Source organism: Motacilla alba, chromosome 4, assembly GCF_015832195.1.
Source record: "Motacilla alba alba isolate MOTALB_02 chromosome 4, Motacilla_alba_V1.0_pri, whole genome shotgun sequence".
In the NCBI taxonomy this organism is placed as follows: Eukaryota; Metazoa; Chordata; class Aves; order Passeriformes; family Motacillidae; genus Motacilla; species Motacilla alba.
The window spans coordinates 40,558,963-40,579,869 of record NC_052019.1 but is presented as its reverse complement, the minus strand read 5'-3'; the positions used below and the strand labels follow the sequence as shown (position 1 = coordinate 40,579,869).

Genomic DNA, 20,907 nt, shown 5'->3' with positions numbered 1-20,907 from the left:
TGGTACAGAATAGCTGCAATGTCTGCAATTATCTCTATGTCACAGGGAGCAGATGATTTTCTTCACAAGGTATATAAAGAAGAGGCTCCTTTACTTGGTATCTGTAAAAACAAACCTTCTGATAAGCAAGTCTGTCACGGGTTTATCATTTTCATCTTCTTTCAGCTGCTAAAAAAAAAGAACAAACAAGATACGAGAAGAGTGGTTCAATTTTTTCATAGTGGAAAATCAATCAAATGTAGAAAAGCCAACAACTTTAATACCACATCACAAAGATAGAGTGATAGATCATTATCTTGTCATGGTGAACTCCAATGTCAGTAAAGTCTGTATTTGCAAAACAATAACCATAATTTTTAATTGCTGTTGTTACATTGCTATCTTTACCCATTTTCCTCACATAAAAGACTGAAATTTAATTTCCTCAATCCGAAAGATAATTGTTTGAATATTATCTAGCATTTTACAACAGTTTTTACTGTCTTATCTCCTCTCTACCTTTGTCAGCTTTACCAAATATTTCCCCAGAGAACTGGGGGCTTTTCCAGACATAAATCTCCTGCAATCGGCAGAGTCCAAACTTCTGTCTTTTTTTGCATAAACAAAGTGATGTTAACAAGTCAGTGGACAAAGACCAGCGCTTTCACTGATTTTATAACTGGGGTGAAGTTGTTGAGTTTTGAAGCTGTGTTGTCTCCTTTCCCAGGCAGATATTTACATGCCAGGGTAATCCAACATAGCACAAATTAATAATGTAGAGATTCAGAATAGATATCATTGAGGCTATAAATGTACTGAGAATTCAAAACATTGAACATCTTGAAGGACTTATTCTTTGTGGCAAAGTACAGATTCCTAAAATGCAACAGCAAATTCATTATTAGTTCAGGGATTAATAATATTTGAATAATTAATAATAATTTTTGAAACACGCTGTGAAATTCCATTGAATGGTACTGTGAGAAGATAAATGCTTTCATTTGAAATTTAAATTGCATGGAGATCAGCCCCTTTAAGCACAAGGTTCAGATCAGTCTAAATATATCTTTAGCATGTAGGATAAAAAGATTGACAAAATGTGAGAGGTTTTTTGATGGTCTGTTTGGGATATTTTCATTTATGAGGGTTTTTTTCCATACTGGTGTCTCTTACCAATGGTTTGGTAGGTACTCAGATTGCAACAGGTCACTGCTCTTAAGGGAGCCTCAGTTGCCTGCTCAGCTTTTTGCTAAGAAAGAGACTTAAGACACTAAGGAGTACACATACACTGTTTGCTTAACAGTATGCCTACATAAGCTTTTCTTGCTACTTCTTTTTGGTTGGAACAAGTTAATCATAATGTTCTGAATACAAGCACAGAGCAGCAGAGAAATTTATGAGCAATATGCAAGTGTGAATTCACCCTGTGATTAGGATGTAGCTGTATTTTTGGCACCTACACATAAAAGTCTTAAGGAGCTGATGCTCTTTAAGTAATTGCATAGATCATATGGTTGTGTATAAAAGCAAATAAACTTTTCTAAGTTATTCAGTGGTGGTTAGCTAGAATATGCAACTTTCTATGCAGGATGCTTCTGACAGCAAGGATAATTCTGTACTTATGGAGGATATTTATCTCAGTTTTCTTCAGCTACAGCTCTTGCACTCCAATTTTTCAGAGCTGTAAACATTGTCAAGGGCTTAACTGGAAGCAAATTCTTCTGGAGGAGATTTTTTTTTATGAATCTGAAGTGCTTGATTGAATTTCAGGTGATTTCTCTTAGTCCTACGGAAAAATTAGTGCAAAAAATCAGATGTTGTCCAAGAACATTCCTTGTTAATCTGGGAAAGTTCTGTAAAAGATTTATACTTTGTCTTTGAAAATAGCCTGGAAAAATAGTTGCATGTTTCAGAATTAGCAGTTTACTATCTGAACAAGCATCACTTCGCAGTTAATAAAGTTTGGAGAGAGTATTTGAAGTGGTCTAAGATCTCAGTGAAATTTAAAATAAAATCTGTGTTTGATTTTGGGGGTTTTTTGAGACAGTATGCATTAAGTCAAGCGGTAGCTCTAATAAGAAAATGATACTTTCTTTTGAAAGTGCTTCAAAAATTCTATTAGCAGACCCTTGCAGAAAGGTACTAGGTAGGTTTAGGGAAGACTTGGAAGTGAAGAATACTAGTGTTCTGTCCTGATGATGCTTTTCTCCATTTCCAACATATTGTGGACTGAACAAATTTAATGCTAGTGTAGTTTTAAACCCTCTCCATAGTATGCTCTTGGGAAGAAGTTGGTCTTGTACAACAAGAAATCTGACTTGGCATCCTGCAATCCATTGCAGAAATTGTAGTTAAGTCACACTTTTTCAGGAAAAAAATGGTGATGGCAGAATTTGTCCCTCAGGTGCACTGGTGAGACTGGTAAGGCATCATGCATCTGCAGATGTGAGTGATTGCAGCTGCTGCAGCACAGAGAACTGAAGAACAGAGAACAGGCAGAGTCCTCCTGCAGCCTTGGCTGTCCCTCATCAGCATCCCTCTACCTTTCCCCTCAGCTCCGCTTGAATGAAGTCCTGTGTTCTCCAAAATTCCTTCCTACAGAGCACGGGCTCAGCAAAACAGCACCTGTGTATCTAAACTTCACACTGATATATTCTGATATATTCAATATCTCCACAGTTTTTGGATCAGACTGACAGGTCTTCTGAGGGATTCATAATTGGCCCCTTCGTGATGTCTTACTAAATTTTCAGCAAAACTGTGTCACAGATTTCATCTTAGTTGCCTTGTTTTTTGATCCTTGATCCATTTACACCAAGTGGTTTCTTTAAAATTTTAATATAATCAAACATATATAGAACTGAATTTGAATAAAGGGACTTACCTATCTGGATCTAAAATTTCAGCACTAATTAATGTCTTAGAGTGGTTTGGGTTTGAAGGGACCCTAAAGATCATCTAGCTCCGGCCATCCTTCCAGAGGCAGGAATACCTATAGCTTATCTGGTATGTTGTTATTATAAATAGTGAAAAAATCCTTTAAAATGGTAGCCTTAGGTCATTTGTCTTGTATTGTTAACATTTTGATCTTATTCTGAGAAAGAATAGCGAGGAATTACCTGTTTGAGAATTACCTGTTTGCTTTATATCAAATGAAATTTTAATTAGCTAACAATATAAAATACTTTTGCCAAGTTTAACAAGTACTTCATATACTGTTTTTAATTTCATGTCCAATGAATAAATACATTTTTGTTGCTTGAAATTCACATTCAAATGTAAATGAGTATTTACAAAGTCATAATATCAAATATCTTTAAACACATAATAAAATAAACATATTTTTTCTGTTCCTATTTAGTCATCTGTGACTCTTTGGAAGATCACCTTTCTGGAGCTGGCACCAGGTGTCCCCTGGGCTACTTTCCATGTGGCAATATCACAAAGTGTTTGCCCCAACAGCTGCACTGTAATGGTGAGGATGACTGCGGGAATCGGGCTGACGAAGACAACTGCGGTACGTGGCTGCGACTTTGCTTTGTGTCCAGGACCTGTAGTCACTGAAACCCAGGCAGTGCTCACACCAAACAAGAGGCTGTGGAGTGTCTGCAGTAGGAAAATTACATGCTTTGCAGAGGATGCAGCAGGTCTGCTGTAGCTGATAAAGCCACCTTCTTTCCCTAGCAAACCATTTGCTAGGGAAAGAAGAATGGGCCACATTTTTCTTTGTATATGGTATCAGTTATCAGTACCCAATTTTTTCCCTGCTTTGAACTTCTTTGTACATGTCATTTTTATGTCTACAAATGGATGTATGTGATCTATCAAAGACTGTTGCTGAGGAGAGTTAGATGTGTGCTCCAACAGAATTTATGAAAAGCTTAATGTGGCTTAATGTTGGAAACATAATTTAGAAGAATTTTCAAGGTTTTTCAGAAATTATTCATGCCCTAATTTGGGAGAAACATGTGCATCTGTAAGTGTACTGTGCAAGCTGCACTAACAGCAGGCTTTGGTGATTGAAAATGTAAAAATCCCAGGGCATACACATAGTCAGGTCACTTGTGCATGCTGTTTTGATCCTTGTCACTCCTAGCCCCTCTGGATGGTAGCTGTGATCTTGATTTGGCTTGTGGGCTTTGGCTTTACCTTTACCTCTACAGCAAACCAGGAAGGGCCAGGGATTTTCATGGGCACTTACCTGTCCATGCTGCTTCTTTGTGAGCATGGTCCTGGCATGGCTCTTGTCTGTGCTGAGCAGCATCTCTCATGTATTGTTGGACACAGCTCAGAGCTGCCATAGACCTGGGATAGTCTGGAAAGGGGCCCCTATGTTCTGTGAAGAGAGAGCTTCACCATTTGGTTGTGAGCTAAGACCACAGGGAGAGAAAATCGACCCTAGCACATTTTATTCACTGTTATTGCCATCTTACTTACAGCCTGGATATTTCAGAGGTGCTCTCCAGAGCTGCTGATCTGTGGCAGATGGGGGGAGTAGGCTTCCTACTCCTTAGTAGTTTTCCTATAGCCATGGAGGACAGCCAGGTGCGCTGTGCCCTGTCCCACACACTGCCTCCAGCCCCCCAGAGCCAAGCAGCTGAACTGTTTGTCTGTCCCAGACAGGCATGTTGCCATCAGATCTGGGTGGGAGAACTGCAAAGACTTATTAATATTAAGTGAAAATTCCATGCTATGTATACTGAAAGAAATTTTCTGTAAAAAATTTCAAACAAAATATGGTAAAGGTATTTTTCACCAGCACTCTCAGCAAAGTCAACGAGGTTTTAAAATAGTTGTTCTCATTGCATGTGAAGCTGATTTGTGTACCTATGAGAAGTATCTTATTACTATACCTATGAAATTTCAGGGTCTTACTCCGTATGAAAGTGATTTTAAATTCTAATCCCATATAAGGAACCTGCACCATTTTGTAGTTTTTACCATTTGTTGGGGGTTTAAACCTACTTTCTGTTGCAAATAATCAAAATCCTGAACAAAAATGGCTTGCTCTGTATTTTCTGTTGTCATCTTGACCTGCAGTAGCAGAAATTGCCAATGATGATGTCCTCTCATGTTTAAGAAGTCCAAGGACAATAAACAGTTGCTTTATCCATATTTCATTTCTGTATAACACCACAAAGACTATCATACAAGGACTTGCTGAAAGATACAGCTTAGTATGATGCTAATTAGGATATACACAGTTTTATAATGGGAGGTACAAGAGAGTATAAGATCATAGAATTTTAGGTAGGAAAAGAAATTTAAGATCATTGAGACCATTGATCAAAGAGCCCTTTGCATCTCATCTATTACTAACACAGAACTGAGGTATTCTTGGATTATGAATAACCAATTTCAAAAATTCAATTAGAAGTAACGTGGGTTGTCAGTGAGCAGAAAGGGTGCTGCAAGAAGTGATTTAGTACTGAACCCTGAAGCAATGAATAAAAACGTCCTTAGTAATGCCTTAGTGTTCAACAGAAATGAACATACAAAACAATTCAGCTGCGGTATTGAATCCTCTTCTGTGTATTGTAATTCAAAAATGAGCTAGCCTTGATTTTTGAAAACCTAAATTACAAAAGATGAAGAGTCATTGCATGGATCTACAGGGAAAAACTATGCTGCTCATGTTTTTCTCATTTCTTGACCCCCTCTTCTCACTTAGAAATGCATTAGTATAATATTCAGCAGTAACGTTTTCTCAAAAATTGGTGTTACAGTCATACTTTGTTGTACAGTTAGAGTCACTTCCTTGTCTGAGTACATGGAATGTTCTGAGGAGATTTTCTGCAATGACTCCACACATAGTAAGTGGGGAGATCTTTGTGGGGTAACTCTGCTTTTGATTATTCATCTGGCTTAAAATACAAGAGGCCTCAATGTTCCTGAGACAGAGAAACCACATGTCTTTTCTTTTTCCCCTGCCATTCCTAGGATCACTTCAGGATGCCTGCCTCATGCTAGCAGTTATATCTGGCTCCTTCTCCCCATTTTTTTAAAAATTTACAACTAGTTTTCAGTTAAAGTCATTGCTCTTGGTTACAGAAAAGAAATTAAAAATGAGATTATGCTAGTGTAGTAATTTAGTAATTGTTTCATTCAGTGCCATGGAAATTTTAATCTTATGTATGAGGTATTCTAATTAAATAGCTCAGCTTTTCAATTCCTGAGCAATTTTGCATCAATGTGAGGAACTTTGAGGTGACCAGTCTGCAGGATTCAACCCAACAAGTGTGGGAGGGAAAAAAAAATCTATGAAGACCCTCAAAGCAGTTCAAAAATACCCCCCCTTTTTTTTTCTTTTTAGTGCATATATTTCAAACAAAGCTAGGTAAACCAATTGTTTCACTAACAGTAATGGTAAAGCACTATCTCAAGTCTATAGTAAAATCAGATATATAGCATGGAAACACAAAGCAAAATATGTCATTAGATGTTTCACTCCAACTATCTTGTAGTGGCTCCTTTCTTCTTTTAGTGAACAAATTTGTCTCATTCCTCATTTTATTTCTATAAGGAAATTATTGTTGTAATCTTTGTAAAATTATATTTGTTAGAAATTATTGTTGTAAGAAATTGTTGCTGAAGTCTCTGAGATTATTTGCAGTATTAATCTTGTTTCAGGCTCTGTGTGCCTGGTAACAGCAAAACATGATTATGAATATTTCAAACTAAACCAAATCCTCACTGAGACATGTGTTTTCAAATGTGCTGTGATCACTGCTCATTATCCAGTTTAGGCACACAAAGATTGGCTTTGTGGTGCCCTCTTCAATTCTGCTTCCTCTTTCATTTCCACCCTCCTTTCCACTTCCAAATACTAAACACAAAAATAAGGTCCTGAGTAGTGAAGATCTCAAATTAGGATCATAGATAGAGTTGGGAACAGACTCAGAATGCTGTGTTAGTGTTTAACCTCAGGGCGTGGATATCCTAGCTCATCTTCAGCATTTCTTCCACTTCTGTGAAGGAATGAGTTATTGCTGATATTTCACACTAGAGTGAAGCCACTCATCTTTGAAAATTCATGCCTTTGCCACCTAGCTTGCTTTCCAAAATCAATAAAATACTGTGTGCTATACCCTAATGGGGAAGAGCTTGAGGCAATGTAGTAAACTGCAATAAGAGGAGGCAGCTGGCAATTTATCATGCCTGCAGTGATGGGAGGCTCTGCTTGAACTATGGCTGGATAACCTTAAATGTGCATGGAAAATGTAATCTCACCTTTTGAACTCGAAAACATAGTCCACAAAGAGGAAGCAAACATCTCTGCAAATCTGTCGTGAAAATAACATTTTTAAATAAAATTAATTTTGAGTTTTGTAATTTGTCATAAAGCTTATGGTTTTGAGGAATTTCCTTTTTTAGGCTTGAGAGAGCAGTAAATTTTACTCTGCTGTTCTGCTCCATGGTCATCCTTGCTGAAGTACCGAGTTCTTAATTAGGCTGAGGGCATTGTGAGGCAATTTAGCCTCTATCATGTTTCACTTGGAGTTATTTTTGTATCTATTTGCAAAATTCAAAATGTGTAGGGAAATAAGACATAGCAATTTCAGCATCCTTCTGTGCCCAAGCTTGTTTCAAGATGAAGCTGGCAAAGCAGAGCAGATATTGTTTAGACCTAGTATCTTTGATTTCAAACATAATGGCTTCAGCCTGATTTTCCAGGGAACAGCTTTTCCCATTTATTTACAGCTGTAAAGTTTGAATCTGTAGCTACTTGGCATTTATAGATGGGAGGTTAGAACTTTTGTTTACTTCATTGTTTTTTAAAACTGAGCAAGGATAAACAGGCATAATCACAAATTCTGCTCACATAATGTCGTGGTAGTGTTGACATGGAAATTGTTCCTAAAAAAAGCAACAAATATTTCTCACATTGAAGACACTACTGCTGCAATATGACTGTTAACGCAGTCTAAACAATCTCTAGGCAAACTCTTTGATGTCCAGTGGCGTACTAAAAGTGCCAGGTATGTATTCCCAAGTACAAACTCATGGGAAGAAGAGTTTTGAGATCTCTGCCTTCACACTGATGTATAATGATAAAAACAAAACTAACAATAGGTAAGAGTAACAGTTGATTAATGCAAAGGAAAAATAACAGAACAATATTTACTATGTAGATTTGCACTGAGCCTATGTGTGTTTTCTCATTTCAAGGTGTGTGTTTCTTTAGATGAACAAATCTTGACACGCGAAGTATTGGAAAAAAATATTAAAAGTTAATCATAACACAAATGTACTCCATTCATTTGGACGAAGACAGCTAACACTGCCAATAATGATCCATGGTTATTTATGTTTTCAAAATACCTAGAATAGCTTTAGACAAACACAAAAAAGTTCTTTCATATGCTCCTAATTAAATATTTAAATTTTAAATCTTACACTTTTTTTTTTTTATTCTCTGATGTGCCTTCTACTTAGAGGGCTGAATGAACAAGTTTTTTTCCTAGATATGAGTCAGCTTTCCCTGACTAAAATTGTCCTACTATTGGGTGCAGGGATAAAAGAGCAATGCTCTCAATCAAACAACATTTGTGTAATTATCTCTGCTGGATACAACACTGGGTCAGTTGCCATTTTGTAGTCATAACATACTAATTAAAAATTAGTATGCAAAAATTCTAAATGCAGGTAAATTTTGAACCAGTGAAAGACTGAATAGATGTTTTTCCTGCCTGATTTTCTATGAAATTTGTTGCAATTTTTTTTTTCTCATATTCCATATACTCTGCTGGGTGATCAGCACAATTCGATCATCAGAACTGTAAATTATCTCTGCTGTTAATATGATGCCAGTTTTTGGGGAGAAGCCTTCCAGTAAATTGCAGTGAAGGTTACCTCCAGTTTCTTGTTTCAAAACCACCCATCAACTGTCAAATTTAGTTTGGGGAAAATATAGAAACAAAATCAGACTTCAAAAGCTACTGGGCTTTCCTCTGGACTTTGTATCCTACCTGGCCAATTTGAAAATACATTTTATATGTCTGGAAGACTGAGATTAATCTCTATTGCTCTGTCACTAATATAACTAATACTGTGTGTCAGCATCCTGTAGCTACAGGTTCTGAAAATCCCTTGTATATAAAGGTGGACTCATTCCTTTATAAATAATCCTGCTTTCAAATTTAAAAGTTTTTTCTTAACTTGCATTAGGGTTTGGTACCATACAAACACGCAGTTTAAATCCATACAGTTACTGGATTGGTTATTTTCAGTTCTAATTTAAAATGCAAACAGTATGACTGATGTGATATCTTCAGTCACAACACCTGGCTTATGAAGTAAAGCCAAGCCCAGTGAGAACTGACCTGGACTGACTCCACTAAAGCCAACAGAAAGACTCCCACTGTCTTCACTGAGCTAAGAATCAAACTTTCCTAAGTTAGCAAAACTAATAAAATGCTCATATATTTTGAAAACCCAGTGTTTGTTACTCATGTACCAGCGTCCTCAATAGATCTAGAAAAGATTGGAAGCACTGGGTAGCAGTGGGTTTTTTTCCTTTAGATGAAGAAATCTAGGTTGTGTAAGCTATCACAGAAATATCAGGTATAATATACAGTCTCTTCCCATGCAGTCTGTGATATATAGATTTCATAAACAAATACTTCATTCTTTTTTATCTCAAACTTAATTGGTTGATGAAGTACAGTTTATTCTTCATTTAAAATTAGTGTTACTGTCATATCACGCTACTGAATAGCTCTTATGCTCCGTCTCAGAACTGGTTGTTAATATAGGCTCTCCATTTATTACTAATAAATCTCTAGAGGAAGTTTTTGTGTGCAAGTAACACAGGTATAAGTCCTACTTAGAATAAAATGTATTTTAATGCAAAAATTGTAAAAAATGCAAGCACCAGAATTCTTATTAATTAAAAAAAAAAAAAATCACACATATTGGCCCTAATCCCTTGCCCCTATGCAAACCAGTCTGTTTTGCCATGAATGGGGCATTATAAAACAGCAATTATTGTTACACATTTGGCTACTCTTTTCATACAAGCAATAATAAAAGGCAGAATGGAAGAAAAAAATGTGCTAGTGTTCAATTCTATATTTTTTTTGTAAGCAGTATCTTTAATTATGTAGAGCAGTTAATGGAACAAAGTAGCCTGAGCTATTTTGAGAGCACAAGTTTCCTCAGTGTTTAAAAATTTGGCTTCTGGACAATTTTGCTGATAGTTCTGTAAAACTGGTTTTTTGGCAGCTAGGCAATAGTTGCAGTGTGTCTGCATTTGTTTTTTAATCACAGTGTCATAGCCACATTTTTCCAGTCTAGTGAAGCAGGAACAGGCAGGCAGATTTAATTTCTTTCTGACTCCAGAGGAGTTTTTTGCCGGCTAGATGTATTTACTATTGTGTTGCTCTCAGCCCCGAGAATTCCCCGAACAAAGGACAGCGTTCCGCTCCCCAGTTGTAAATTCACTTTCAGACGTTCATCACACACAGAGATTTCCTAAAGAGCTGGGGCAGGGAGTGTCTGTTTGAAGTCTTGCACCTATTTGCCTCTAAAAACACAGACCTCATCTGTTACGGTGTGCCACACTGTCACCAGGTGACTGGCTGGCCTCAAGAAATCAGTTACAACAGAGCAGCTCTTTTTTTAAAAGGGACCAATAAAAATTCAACAGGATAAACACACTAACAATCTGTATAATGTAATGCTGATTTGTATGTGTTTCTTTGAAGATCTATAATTGTACACAGAATTATTGCAGTTCTGTGGGTTCATTAAATCGTCTTCTATATTTCCATATCAGAAATCTAAATTTCTATGGGATATTTCCAAACATCTATACAAAAGATTTATGTTTTGATGTTACAGGATTGCTCATGAGGGATGAGAAATTTCATTTTTGTCTCAGCACATTGCAGAAGACCTTGATTTTTTATATTTCAAATTGATACTAGTAATTAATAATGTTATGGTTGGTCTTGTGTTTTCCTGGCATGGCATTTTTACCGCCATACTTAAAATGCAGGATTTGAATGTATGAGGTGCTATTCAGTTTTGAGCCTAGATAGCAAATTCTGTTTGTGAAGCATAAAGTAAATATTTGACAGTCAATAGAATACTCAAAATGTATCAAATACCTGGGAAAACATAGAATTTTCAAGCTTCACATAGAAATTTTTTGTATATGGCCAAATTTTATTGTCATTGCCATCCATCCACAGTATATGGCACCAAAATAATAAGGTTTACTCTGATGTGCAAGTATCAGCCCATGGAACAGCTTTGCTGAAATTTTGAGGGTTTATAATCAGTTTTGCTACTGTGATTTTTAAATATTGTTGGTAATTAAGAGGAAATTGCATTTCATTAGACTTATATGTCTCCTCATCTCCACTGTAGTGGGTTACTGCCAAAGGAAGTTTCAAGCAATAAAAAGTTCTATAGATGTATTCATGCTGTTAGATTATTTTAATTTTAAAAATTTATTATACTTCAAGAAAAACAGAATATAAAAACAGAAAACCTTGCATAGGCTAAAAGTATTGCTATAAAACTAGAAAATTCCATGCACATGTTTCACAGAAATAAAGATTAAACATTGAGAAGATATTTATCTTCTGGAAAATTTAGCCTGTCAGTTTTCTTAAAAGTAGCTTAATAAAGGTGCCCTAAAATCATTAAAAAAACTTTTTATGATTAAGTATGTAATCTAGTTCATCCAGAGAACTGTAAACCTTATGCAAATTAATTTGTTTCCTGTCTGGTTTACTATAATTGCATTGTCACATATAAGCAGACAAGCTGCGTGTGATTTCAATTAATCAGCAGGTAGAGGACACAGTATATGTGCCATGCAGATTGCTGTGGGGTAACTTACCTTTGAATTGATTGATAAGCTGTCAGCTCTAAGTTCTTGATTTTTTCTGCTTGGATACTGAAACTGAGACAGTGTAAATTCCCTCACAACTTTGTCCTCCCTCCAGGCACCACAGCCCTTGGTTTTGTAAAATCTCCGTGTGGTTTTGGTCTTGCTGTAAGTTATGAGGCTGTATCAGGATGCCTCAACACTCTGGAAAAGGACAGTTATGTTCCTCAATCTGTAAATATTTTTAAAGGAAATTCTTCTTGTCTGGAGGACATGGGTCTTCCTTGTACCAAAAGATACTTTTGTGAAAAGCCTGAATTCTCTACAGCGAGAAAAAGTATATTTGAACAAGTGACAAAAAGAAATATGTCCACAGGTTATGACCACCAAAAGCAAAGGCAAACTCAAAGGGTGACACAGTGTCTCTTTAGAGTCTTTATGCATTTAGCTGATAGCATTTCTCTGTATAACACCCATGGAGACATGGCTGAGAGAAGGGGGAAGTCATTTAGATAGCATCCTCATCATCCTCATCATCCATACTAAGTAAGAGATATGTCTTCAATTGAGAAAAGATGATACTTTCTTGGATCTGTCACTGAAATGATTACTCAGATCTGTAGTTTGTTTGGATTAACATGCTCTTTCTCATTCCCATCAGAAGTGGTAATTGGAAACTTTCAGTAAGAGCATATTAATCTCTAGTCAGATAAATCCAGTTTGCCACCACTTACTTCACTTATCCCATGTAGAGAAAGATTTGATGATGCCTTATTTTCTCAGATCTCTTTTTTTTTTTTTTAACAGAACCACAGCCAGCATAATCTATTTTAGTACTGGATCAGGGTAAAAATAATTTCTCATCTGAGTAGTACTCCCTCAAATGATAGATTTGGGATTTCAAGACCAGTATTATTACCAGTCATTTCTTAAAGTGTTTGGAGAACATCACCTTGAAAGAGGTAAAAACAGGCCACAAACCTTCATCTAAACTCTGAAGAACCAAAAAATTAATTTACAGTTCTGCCACTTGAGTGTTTCACCAAATGATTATACTAAACTTAGTTATTTGCACAATACATTCTTTAAAATAGAGACTGTCCCATGCTTGGGCACAAAGTTTGGCCCAAAGCATATATTTCTGGAGGTTAAGGGATGTTTAGTAACTTGTTTTATTATATTCAGATATGCCTTTCTATTTCTACTGGAAAGCATGCCATGAGAAAAGCCCATTATTTAAAATGAACTCACTAGAAACACCAAACAGCTGGAACGATTCCGGTACAAAATAAGCCATCTTCTCTGTGCCTTTTTCCCCTTCTTTTTTATGGCCGCCCAAAAATCCACAGCTGCCTCTAGACTTCCTCAAAAATGCTGAGGAACTTCCCCTTTGTAGCAAACTGCTCCATCATTCCTGTTAGTGTGGGAGGCCCTTCTCATCCTTTTTCTCTGCAAATGTGAAATGCATTGATGGTCACCCCTTGTACATGCTTTGTCACATGACAAGACATCTTAAAAGTACAAAAATGTGGAATAAAATCTCATATATCCACTTTCTATGAACATAACAATGAATTAGAAAATCCAAGAGTATTTTCATACTATATTCCTGACTGCATCTGGTATAATTTATACTTCAAGAATAACCTCATTTTTAAACCATTTTTCCAAGTTTCTATTTAAAAATCTTACTTTCTCTGTGTATGTTGGATTTCCACATATTGCTGAGTCCAGTCATACAAATGAAAGTCAATGGATGTGTTGCAGTTAAATATTCAGGAATAATGGTAGAGAAAACCTCATTATGGTCCCATCCACAGGGCAGTAGGTTTTAATGCACTTGCCACTTTACAAAGGGTCTGTTCTCATCACTTCATCAATCACAAATGTCATGCTGCAGGCAGTCTTAAAACTGATCTTCTTTCGAGCATTTAAAGCAGGCAGGAGGAGGTTGGCCAATACCTTTCATTTTGTCCAAAATGCATTAGGCTGATTCTAAATATTAGCCTAATGATCTAGAATGGCAAAACTGCTAATGGCTTAGAGCATGCAAGGTGCTCTTGAGGAAATTAGTAAAATGTTCTTAAATGTCTTACCAGGTCTATCTTTTCTCTCACTGGAGCAATTCCTGAAGACAAGCACTTATGTTTGCTTTGAATCTTTCATCTTTTTAATTAATGCATAACAAACAAATAACTAGATGAAGGATAGTTTGCCTGAAGTTACTTAATATTTCTTATTATCATTAATCAGTACATATAACACATCTTTTCAGCTTAGACAGCAAAGAGGCAAGCATCTCTCAAAACCAGCTTCATCTGTAGGCAGGTGTCAGGAGATGCTTTCAAGGTTGTTTCCCTGCCTGTCTGAGGAAACAACAACTGAGTTGTAATGTAACGTGAAAAATGAGAAGCCATTTCAGAATGGGAAAATCTGCAAAGAAGTAAATATTTTTATTTCTCCCTGCCTATTTTGAAGCCTATATACATTATAATAATGCTTAGTTAAATATAAAGATTTATAGAGAAATGTCCATGAGGATTTGTACTTAAGCATAACTAAACTATTAAGCTGTGAAATTGCAGGAGTAAGGACTATTGCCAGTACATCATAAAGGTGAATCTAAGACTAAAAAAGCAGAGCCATCCTGAAAGTTCTCATAGAAATGTTGTTTTGCAGTAGATATCCTTAAAGTGTGCTGCTTTCAATTGTCATGGATGCTTTGGCTTGCCAGCTTGTGAGTGCCATCCCAAGGAGCATTTCTGCTACTGCTGCTTATTCAGTAAAGGAGAGGCTTTAAAAGCTGAAGAGAAGACAGACTCAAATTAAGAAAACTAAAGTCAGACTCAAACTAAGAAAACTAGAATCCAATCACAGCTTTTAAAGGCAAGTTCCCTTTCCCTTTCCAGCCTGTTTGGAAAGTAGCTACCTGATCAGTCAATCTACAGGTCTCAGATATACAATAGATTTCCAAGAAACAAGCAACTAACAGATCTGTGGTTATTTCTAGCACCACTATATCTTGAAATGCCCATTTTTTGGAAGGAAATAAGAGGTTTGCTCTTAAATTTTGCTGTTACAGACATAACCTACTTAGTTCCAGTACATCTACGCACAGTGACCAAAGGGGTAATACAGAATCATGCTTTGTTTAAGATGCATATTAAACTTAACATGAACATTCTGACATGAATATGTTACACCAAGTCCCTTCTTCTCCTGAAAAGCAGTGTTCCTTTGGCCTTCATCTAGATTTTCAAGAAAGAAATTATAGGCTGTGATAGTGCAAGACATCCCTCTGCAGAAACTAGTCAAGTCATAGTAATCATTTCAACTTTCCTGGACAACGTGGCAAACCTGCATGTTTAAGGAAGTATGAAAATATTGTTCCTCATTTTTAGGCTCCTATATAAATAAACATTTCTGAAGTCACAACTATACTTTTTCAGTGTGACTGTCACAGCAGATGTTATTGAAGGTATAATAAGCTGTTACTTCTATGCAGCTCATATTGTTTGTAGATATGTAAGATTAAGCAGCTGTATAAAATTATCTAATGGTGTGTGAAATGCTCTGGAATAAAGAACTGTATTAATTAGACAAAAATGGATGCAACTACATTAAGTGAAGACATTTCTACCTTCCATTTCTATTTTGAGATCTTCTATTTGTGGTCTGTTTATGTTGTGTGTTTTTTGTTTTTTTATTAGAGGACAACAATGGATGGTCTCTGCAATTTGACAAACATTATACAAAGGACAAATACAATAAACTGAAATCTCTGTATGCATTTCAGACAAAGACACCTGAGTGCTGTAAGTAAATTACAGATATTATTTTATTTATGATGATTCCTTGAAAGAAATACAGAGCAAATATATTCTTAGCAGGAAATTTAGTGCTATTTTATTTATAGTAAAACAGCATAATATCTCAAATGAATGAATGCTAATTTGAAGCTATTTTCAGTTCCATTAAGGATGATTCATTTTCTGCAAGAAAAGTGTCAAACATATTTTAATTAGCAAATGCCAATTAGGAGGACAATATAAATGTTTATCTAAATATGCTGATACTGCTGGGGAGGCCATAGAACTGGTATATATTTCAGAGTGAAATGAAGGCAACATTGCTCCCAGTTCATTTCTTTGTACATCAAATGAAATTTGCAAACCCCCTCCACTTACGCAGCTCTTTGCACAGACTTTTTGATCTTTTTGATTCTTCTATGATGACCAAAGACTTTCTGACCCATTTTTGACCTATTTTCATTTATAGAAATTGTGCTCCTTCTAGTAATAAGATTGCTGAATAATCTAAAGATATGTTGCAAAAATCACATTCCAGATTTCTATATATCATGTCTAAGGTTCAAGAGCTTTTACAAGCTCTTTCACAGAGGTAATATAATTTTTGTGTCCTTTTGTATTTATTGTTAGATTCCTCCAAGGTCTAAGTCAATTTTGTAAAAACATGTGCCTTAATTGTGTTTAAAAGAGCCTGCTGTGTCTGTCTTTGTGCTCATTGTTCTATTATACCATATTTCTTTTCTCCACATCCCATCACACCTCATATGCCACCTTTGCCCCCACCATGTTCTTGTTCTCCTGCAGTGGCTGGTGATGTGCCAGCAGAGTGTACCTGCCAAGGCCTGGAGGTTTTCTGTGATGCTGCCAAACTACGTGCTGTCCCATCAGTCTCTTCAAACATAACCATAATGTAAGTAGAGAAGTAACCTGGTCTCTTGCTTGTTCAGGTTTGACTGTCAATTCCACAACTTTTTCACAACTACAGCCTTATAATTATCATCAGCTGATGCTGGGGAAGCACTGTGTCTCTCTGTTGACAAGTACTTAAATATTTTAAGTACAGATTTTCCTTACATAAAGGGAGAAAATAAACTAAAGAACCAAAAAACTCTATGAACTGATCATTTCATGTTTGCAACAGTGACTTGAGCTAAAAACAATTTCAGGATATCTAAGGAAATCTACAAAAGAAATGCTTCCTTTTAAGACAAAATGCTTAGAACCTGTTTCTTACTCTATGATCCTGCCAATATTCCTAGTCTGTGTTCCTGTCAATAAAGTCAATAACCTTGAACTTGGTGGAACTCCCTGCTGGAGCAAATCTATTTAGTTCTCATTTGATGTCTCTGAATATGCTGTTATTTGAAAGGATTTAATTGGTCTGACTCATCATGCAGATATGTAAGTGTAAGCCAAACTCTTTTTTAAGAGATCAGAATATGGTTGATGCGCTCTTGATGTGCACATTGCTGTTTGAGAAGCAGTATTAGTTGTGGTGAGCAGGGAGCAGCATTCCATGTCCTTACCTGAGGAGCTCCCCTGTAGATCCGAGTCATGGATCTTTCCTTTTGGTACCAGTCTGTGTTCACATGTGGCTGAAGTTCTCCTTGTTGGGTCCACATTCAAATACTGCAACCATTCCTAACAAAAACTGATGTGGAATGTCAAACATCTATTTAAACTGGCTTCTGGCTCAGGGTTGAAAAAGAGTTCAAAAATACTGACCCAGTTCTAGCTGTAGCAAAAGCAGCGAGTTCAGCTGGCTTTCAGGCTAAGTTCTCTTCTAATCAGACCCCATCCTAAAGGAATTTTATTCTTGACAGGACACTTGAGTGTCCCCAGTGGAGATGGGACATAGGGACGCCTGAACTGGGAAATACACTCTGTGTGCATTTAAGGTTTTAAATAAATCTGTAGTTTATATTCAAATCTTTCTCATTCTTAGATTTAACTATTATTTTGCCACTTTTTCCTGGGGACATGGATTTTTTTTTTTTACTATAACGTATTTTTCTTACTGTTTAAGTAGATACAAGCATACAGAAAAACAGAAGTAGCATGTTCAGATGGTTTCATATTGCTTTTGTTATTTGGCAGAGTGAGAGCTGCCCTTATTAAATAACAAAAGTGTTGTAGGAACCTGGGACAGTAGTTTTACTGTATGCATTCATTCCTACAGGTCTCTTCAGAGGAATCTGCTAAGGAAACTTTCTGCTGATGTTTTCAAGAAATACCAAGATCTTAAAAATCTGTAAGGGAGTGCTATAATATAAAATACCTATCTGGTGTCTTAAATATTCATCTTTTCCTTCCCCCATATGTACACACATGGAGCTTAACATTTAACTACCAAAAGTCTGGTTTGTCTCACCCTTTGGTACCTCATGTGTACCCTGTTTGGCTCAAGTACCTTGTATTGACATCTGTCTTTTTGCAAAACCATAATTTCTGCATATTCCCAGGTTTATGTTTATAGACTGCTTTATACCAGAAAAATACTACATTTTAATTTTGTCTGAAGGATGCTACATTTATAATAAACAGTAATATGCCAAATTGAATTAAATTAAGTTAATTGATTTATTCTGGCAAAAAAAAGTTTGGAAACTCAAACTTCCCATTATCATGGAAAGCTCATTCCCATGGCACATGGTTTTACTCCTAATTATGTCTGGTACTGATTTGATAATGCCCAACAAGTCAAATTATTATGGCAATATAATACTGTGTTATGTTTTCCAGCATGTAACATACATGCTGTTCAAAAATCATAGCCTTTAACAAGTTTTCTTTATATAGAAGTAATGAAATAAAAATTAAATGCAGAGGTCTAGAGTAGGGCTTCTATGTAACCTATTCAAAGTGTTCTTTCATGGGAGCTGTGCTACACTGCAGCACCATCTTGTGTTCTGCAAGTCAAGGCCCATTATGTCCCTTAAATTCCTGAAAGGTAAGTTTTCACTAAAATAAATAAATCCTTTTCTATCTATATATGTATGTATAAAAAAAAATATTCTAACATCAATTTCACACCCTTCTGACAGACAATTTTACATTTTCCAAAAGATCTTGAGCAGTGTTTGGCAGAAATCCATTTTGCAAAAGCCAATGTCTGATTTCTTACTGCTTTCCAGCAGGAATGCATCTAGATGCTTCATTAGGTGGAATTTGATTTAAAGGACTTAGGTTTAAATATTATTCAGAGAATAATGTTATAATGCATTAAAATTATTTGAAAAAGACTTGGCATTTGCAGTTGATACTTTTCAATTCATTACTTCATCAAAATAGATAAAGAAATCCAGAATTTAAAAAACCAGTATCTTTAGTTAACAGGAGGTTAATAAGATTTGCTGTATATTTTTAAATATATCATCTTACAAATGCAGTATTTTGAGAATTCTCTGGTACCACAAAAAAAATCAAAACTTATTATAGTTTTACATTTACCATGCAAAATTTTGGCTGCAGCAAAGATCTGGGTAAACACAGAGATCAGGTCACACAGGTGAGCACTGCAAGGTTAGGACCTAATCAAGGAGGTTGCAAACCACCACTCCACTGTTCATCTTTAGCAAAGCAAGCATCCATTGGAATTATTTTTATGATTTTGCTCTTTGTTTGAATTTCTTTAAAAACAGCCTTGCAATCTTTCCAGCTTTAGCTGTGAAATGGTTATTGTAAAATTCAAGATGTAAGAAATATAAAAGCTTATTTTAAAGTATCAAATGTGCATTCAGTTTAGCTGATAGATTTCAATTGGTTACTTATGTTTGCTTTAACTTCACTTGTTTAGAGAATAACTTATTTTGGGTTTGTATGTTCCTAGGTATCTTCAGAATAATAAAATCAGAGCCATATCTGAACGTGCTTTCAAAGGTTTATACAACTTGACAAAACTGTAAGTATTGCTTTTTTGGGATACTGAAGTAAAAAGCAGCAGGCAGAGCTGTGGGAATCTCTCTCTTCCTGATTCCATATTAGGAGCTTGCAGAGTGGTCCGAAACTTTAATACAATGATTGAATTGAGAAAGCAAAGACAGATTAGGAGATCTCTGTGCAAGTTTGGCAGGACAGGACTTTGAAAACACAAGCTGTTTCCATACTTCTTCCATCCTATTCCCCAAATCCTCTGAATGGGAGGAGACAGTATGGTATTTGCCCTGCAAAAAACCAAAGAGAATGAAGAAAGATGAAAGTGAGAGCTTGTGATGAGTGAAAATTCTTTAACACGATGTTTTGGTTTGCAAATGCAATTCATAGTAACCAGTATAGGTGATGAAAGGAACACTTTTTTTCTTTATTTTGCAGCAAGTTGTTGAAAGGTGTTTCTAACTTTTAAGGGAAATGCTCAGTGAAAGATACAACACATAAACTGCGCTGTTTGGTTCAGGACTTTTACTGCAATGTTTTCAGAAGGAAAGTTTTACAAAGCTGTACCTCTTATTGTTTCCATCACACAAGTGTGGCTGATTATCTGTTATTACAGCTGCTGTTATTATCTTCCCAGACCATTTATAGTACCTCTCCCCATTCATTTTCAGCTTTTCTTTTTCCATTATTCTGGTATCTACATTTATGACTAATATCCTTAGCAAAGACTGAACGGGATCCTGGAAACTTGAATGGAACAAATCACTCCACAGAAGGAAACTGGAAAGGGTCTAAAATATGACACAGTGAAAATATTTAGCTGGCTGTGCTTTCTTGTAGATAAGACAAAGTGCTGTACATAATTGCTCTTAAAATCCTCACTAGAGAGAATCCTGCCTTGCTCTCAAACAATGGCATGAAGATTTCCAAAGTTAAAAAAATATGTAAACAAAAAAGGAGTATTCTGGTAAATTATCAAGGAAAAATAGTCTTAAACCCCTTTTCCTGTGTTGGCTGCTAAATAGTCATTCCATTCATTCATCTTTGGTTGGTCTTGTTTTAGATACCTGAGCAACAACAAGATAACAAATTTGGAGCCTTTTGTGTTTGCAGACCTCCACAGACTTGAATGGCTGTATGTTGTTTTCTTATTTGTTTGTTTATTTACTCAATAAATAAGTGGTTAAAAATATATATAAAGATTTTGATTGCTTTCATTTCTATGCATGGCATTAATTTAGACTAGCTAATAACTAAGGAACTCCTGTTACACTGTGCAAGGTAAAATTGCATTTGGCTTTGCTGAGAGCAGAAAATAGTTCTTGAACCTTAATGGCTTCAATGATTGATTACTTTTAACAATTGCAAACCATGTTTATTAGTAATCACTTGTTACAAATGAACATA

At 35.9% G+C, this 20,907-nt stretch overlaps 1 protein-coding gene across 3 annotated transcripts in view; it reads left to right on the top strand.

Annotated features, from left to right (window-relative positions):
- RXFP1 (relaxin family peptide receptor 1) overlaps window positions 1-20,907 on the top strand; it is a 48,730-nt gene that overhangs the window by 13,569 nt on the left and 14,254 nt on the right. For all 3 annotated transcript variants that reach the window (XM_038134748.1, XM_038134747.1, XM_038134749.1), the window contains exons 2-7: window positions 3,341-3,496; window positions 15,529-15,633; window positions 16,432-16,537; window positions 17,807-17,878; window positions 19,457-19,528; window positions 20,564-20,635. In XM_038134748.1, the coding sequence (XP_037990676.1) occupies window positions 3,341-3,496; window positions 15,529-15,633; window positions 16,432-16,537; window positions 17,807-17,878; window positions 19,457-19,528; window positions 20,564-20,635 (583 nt within the window). The remainder of the gene's footprint in view (window positions 1-3,340; window positions 3,497-15,528; window positions 15,634-16,431; window positions 16,538-17,806; window positions 17,879-19,456; window positions 19,529-20,563; window positions 20,636-20,907) is intronic.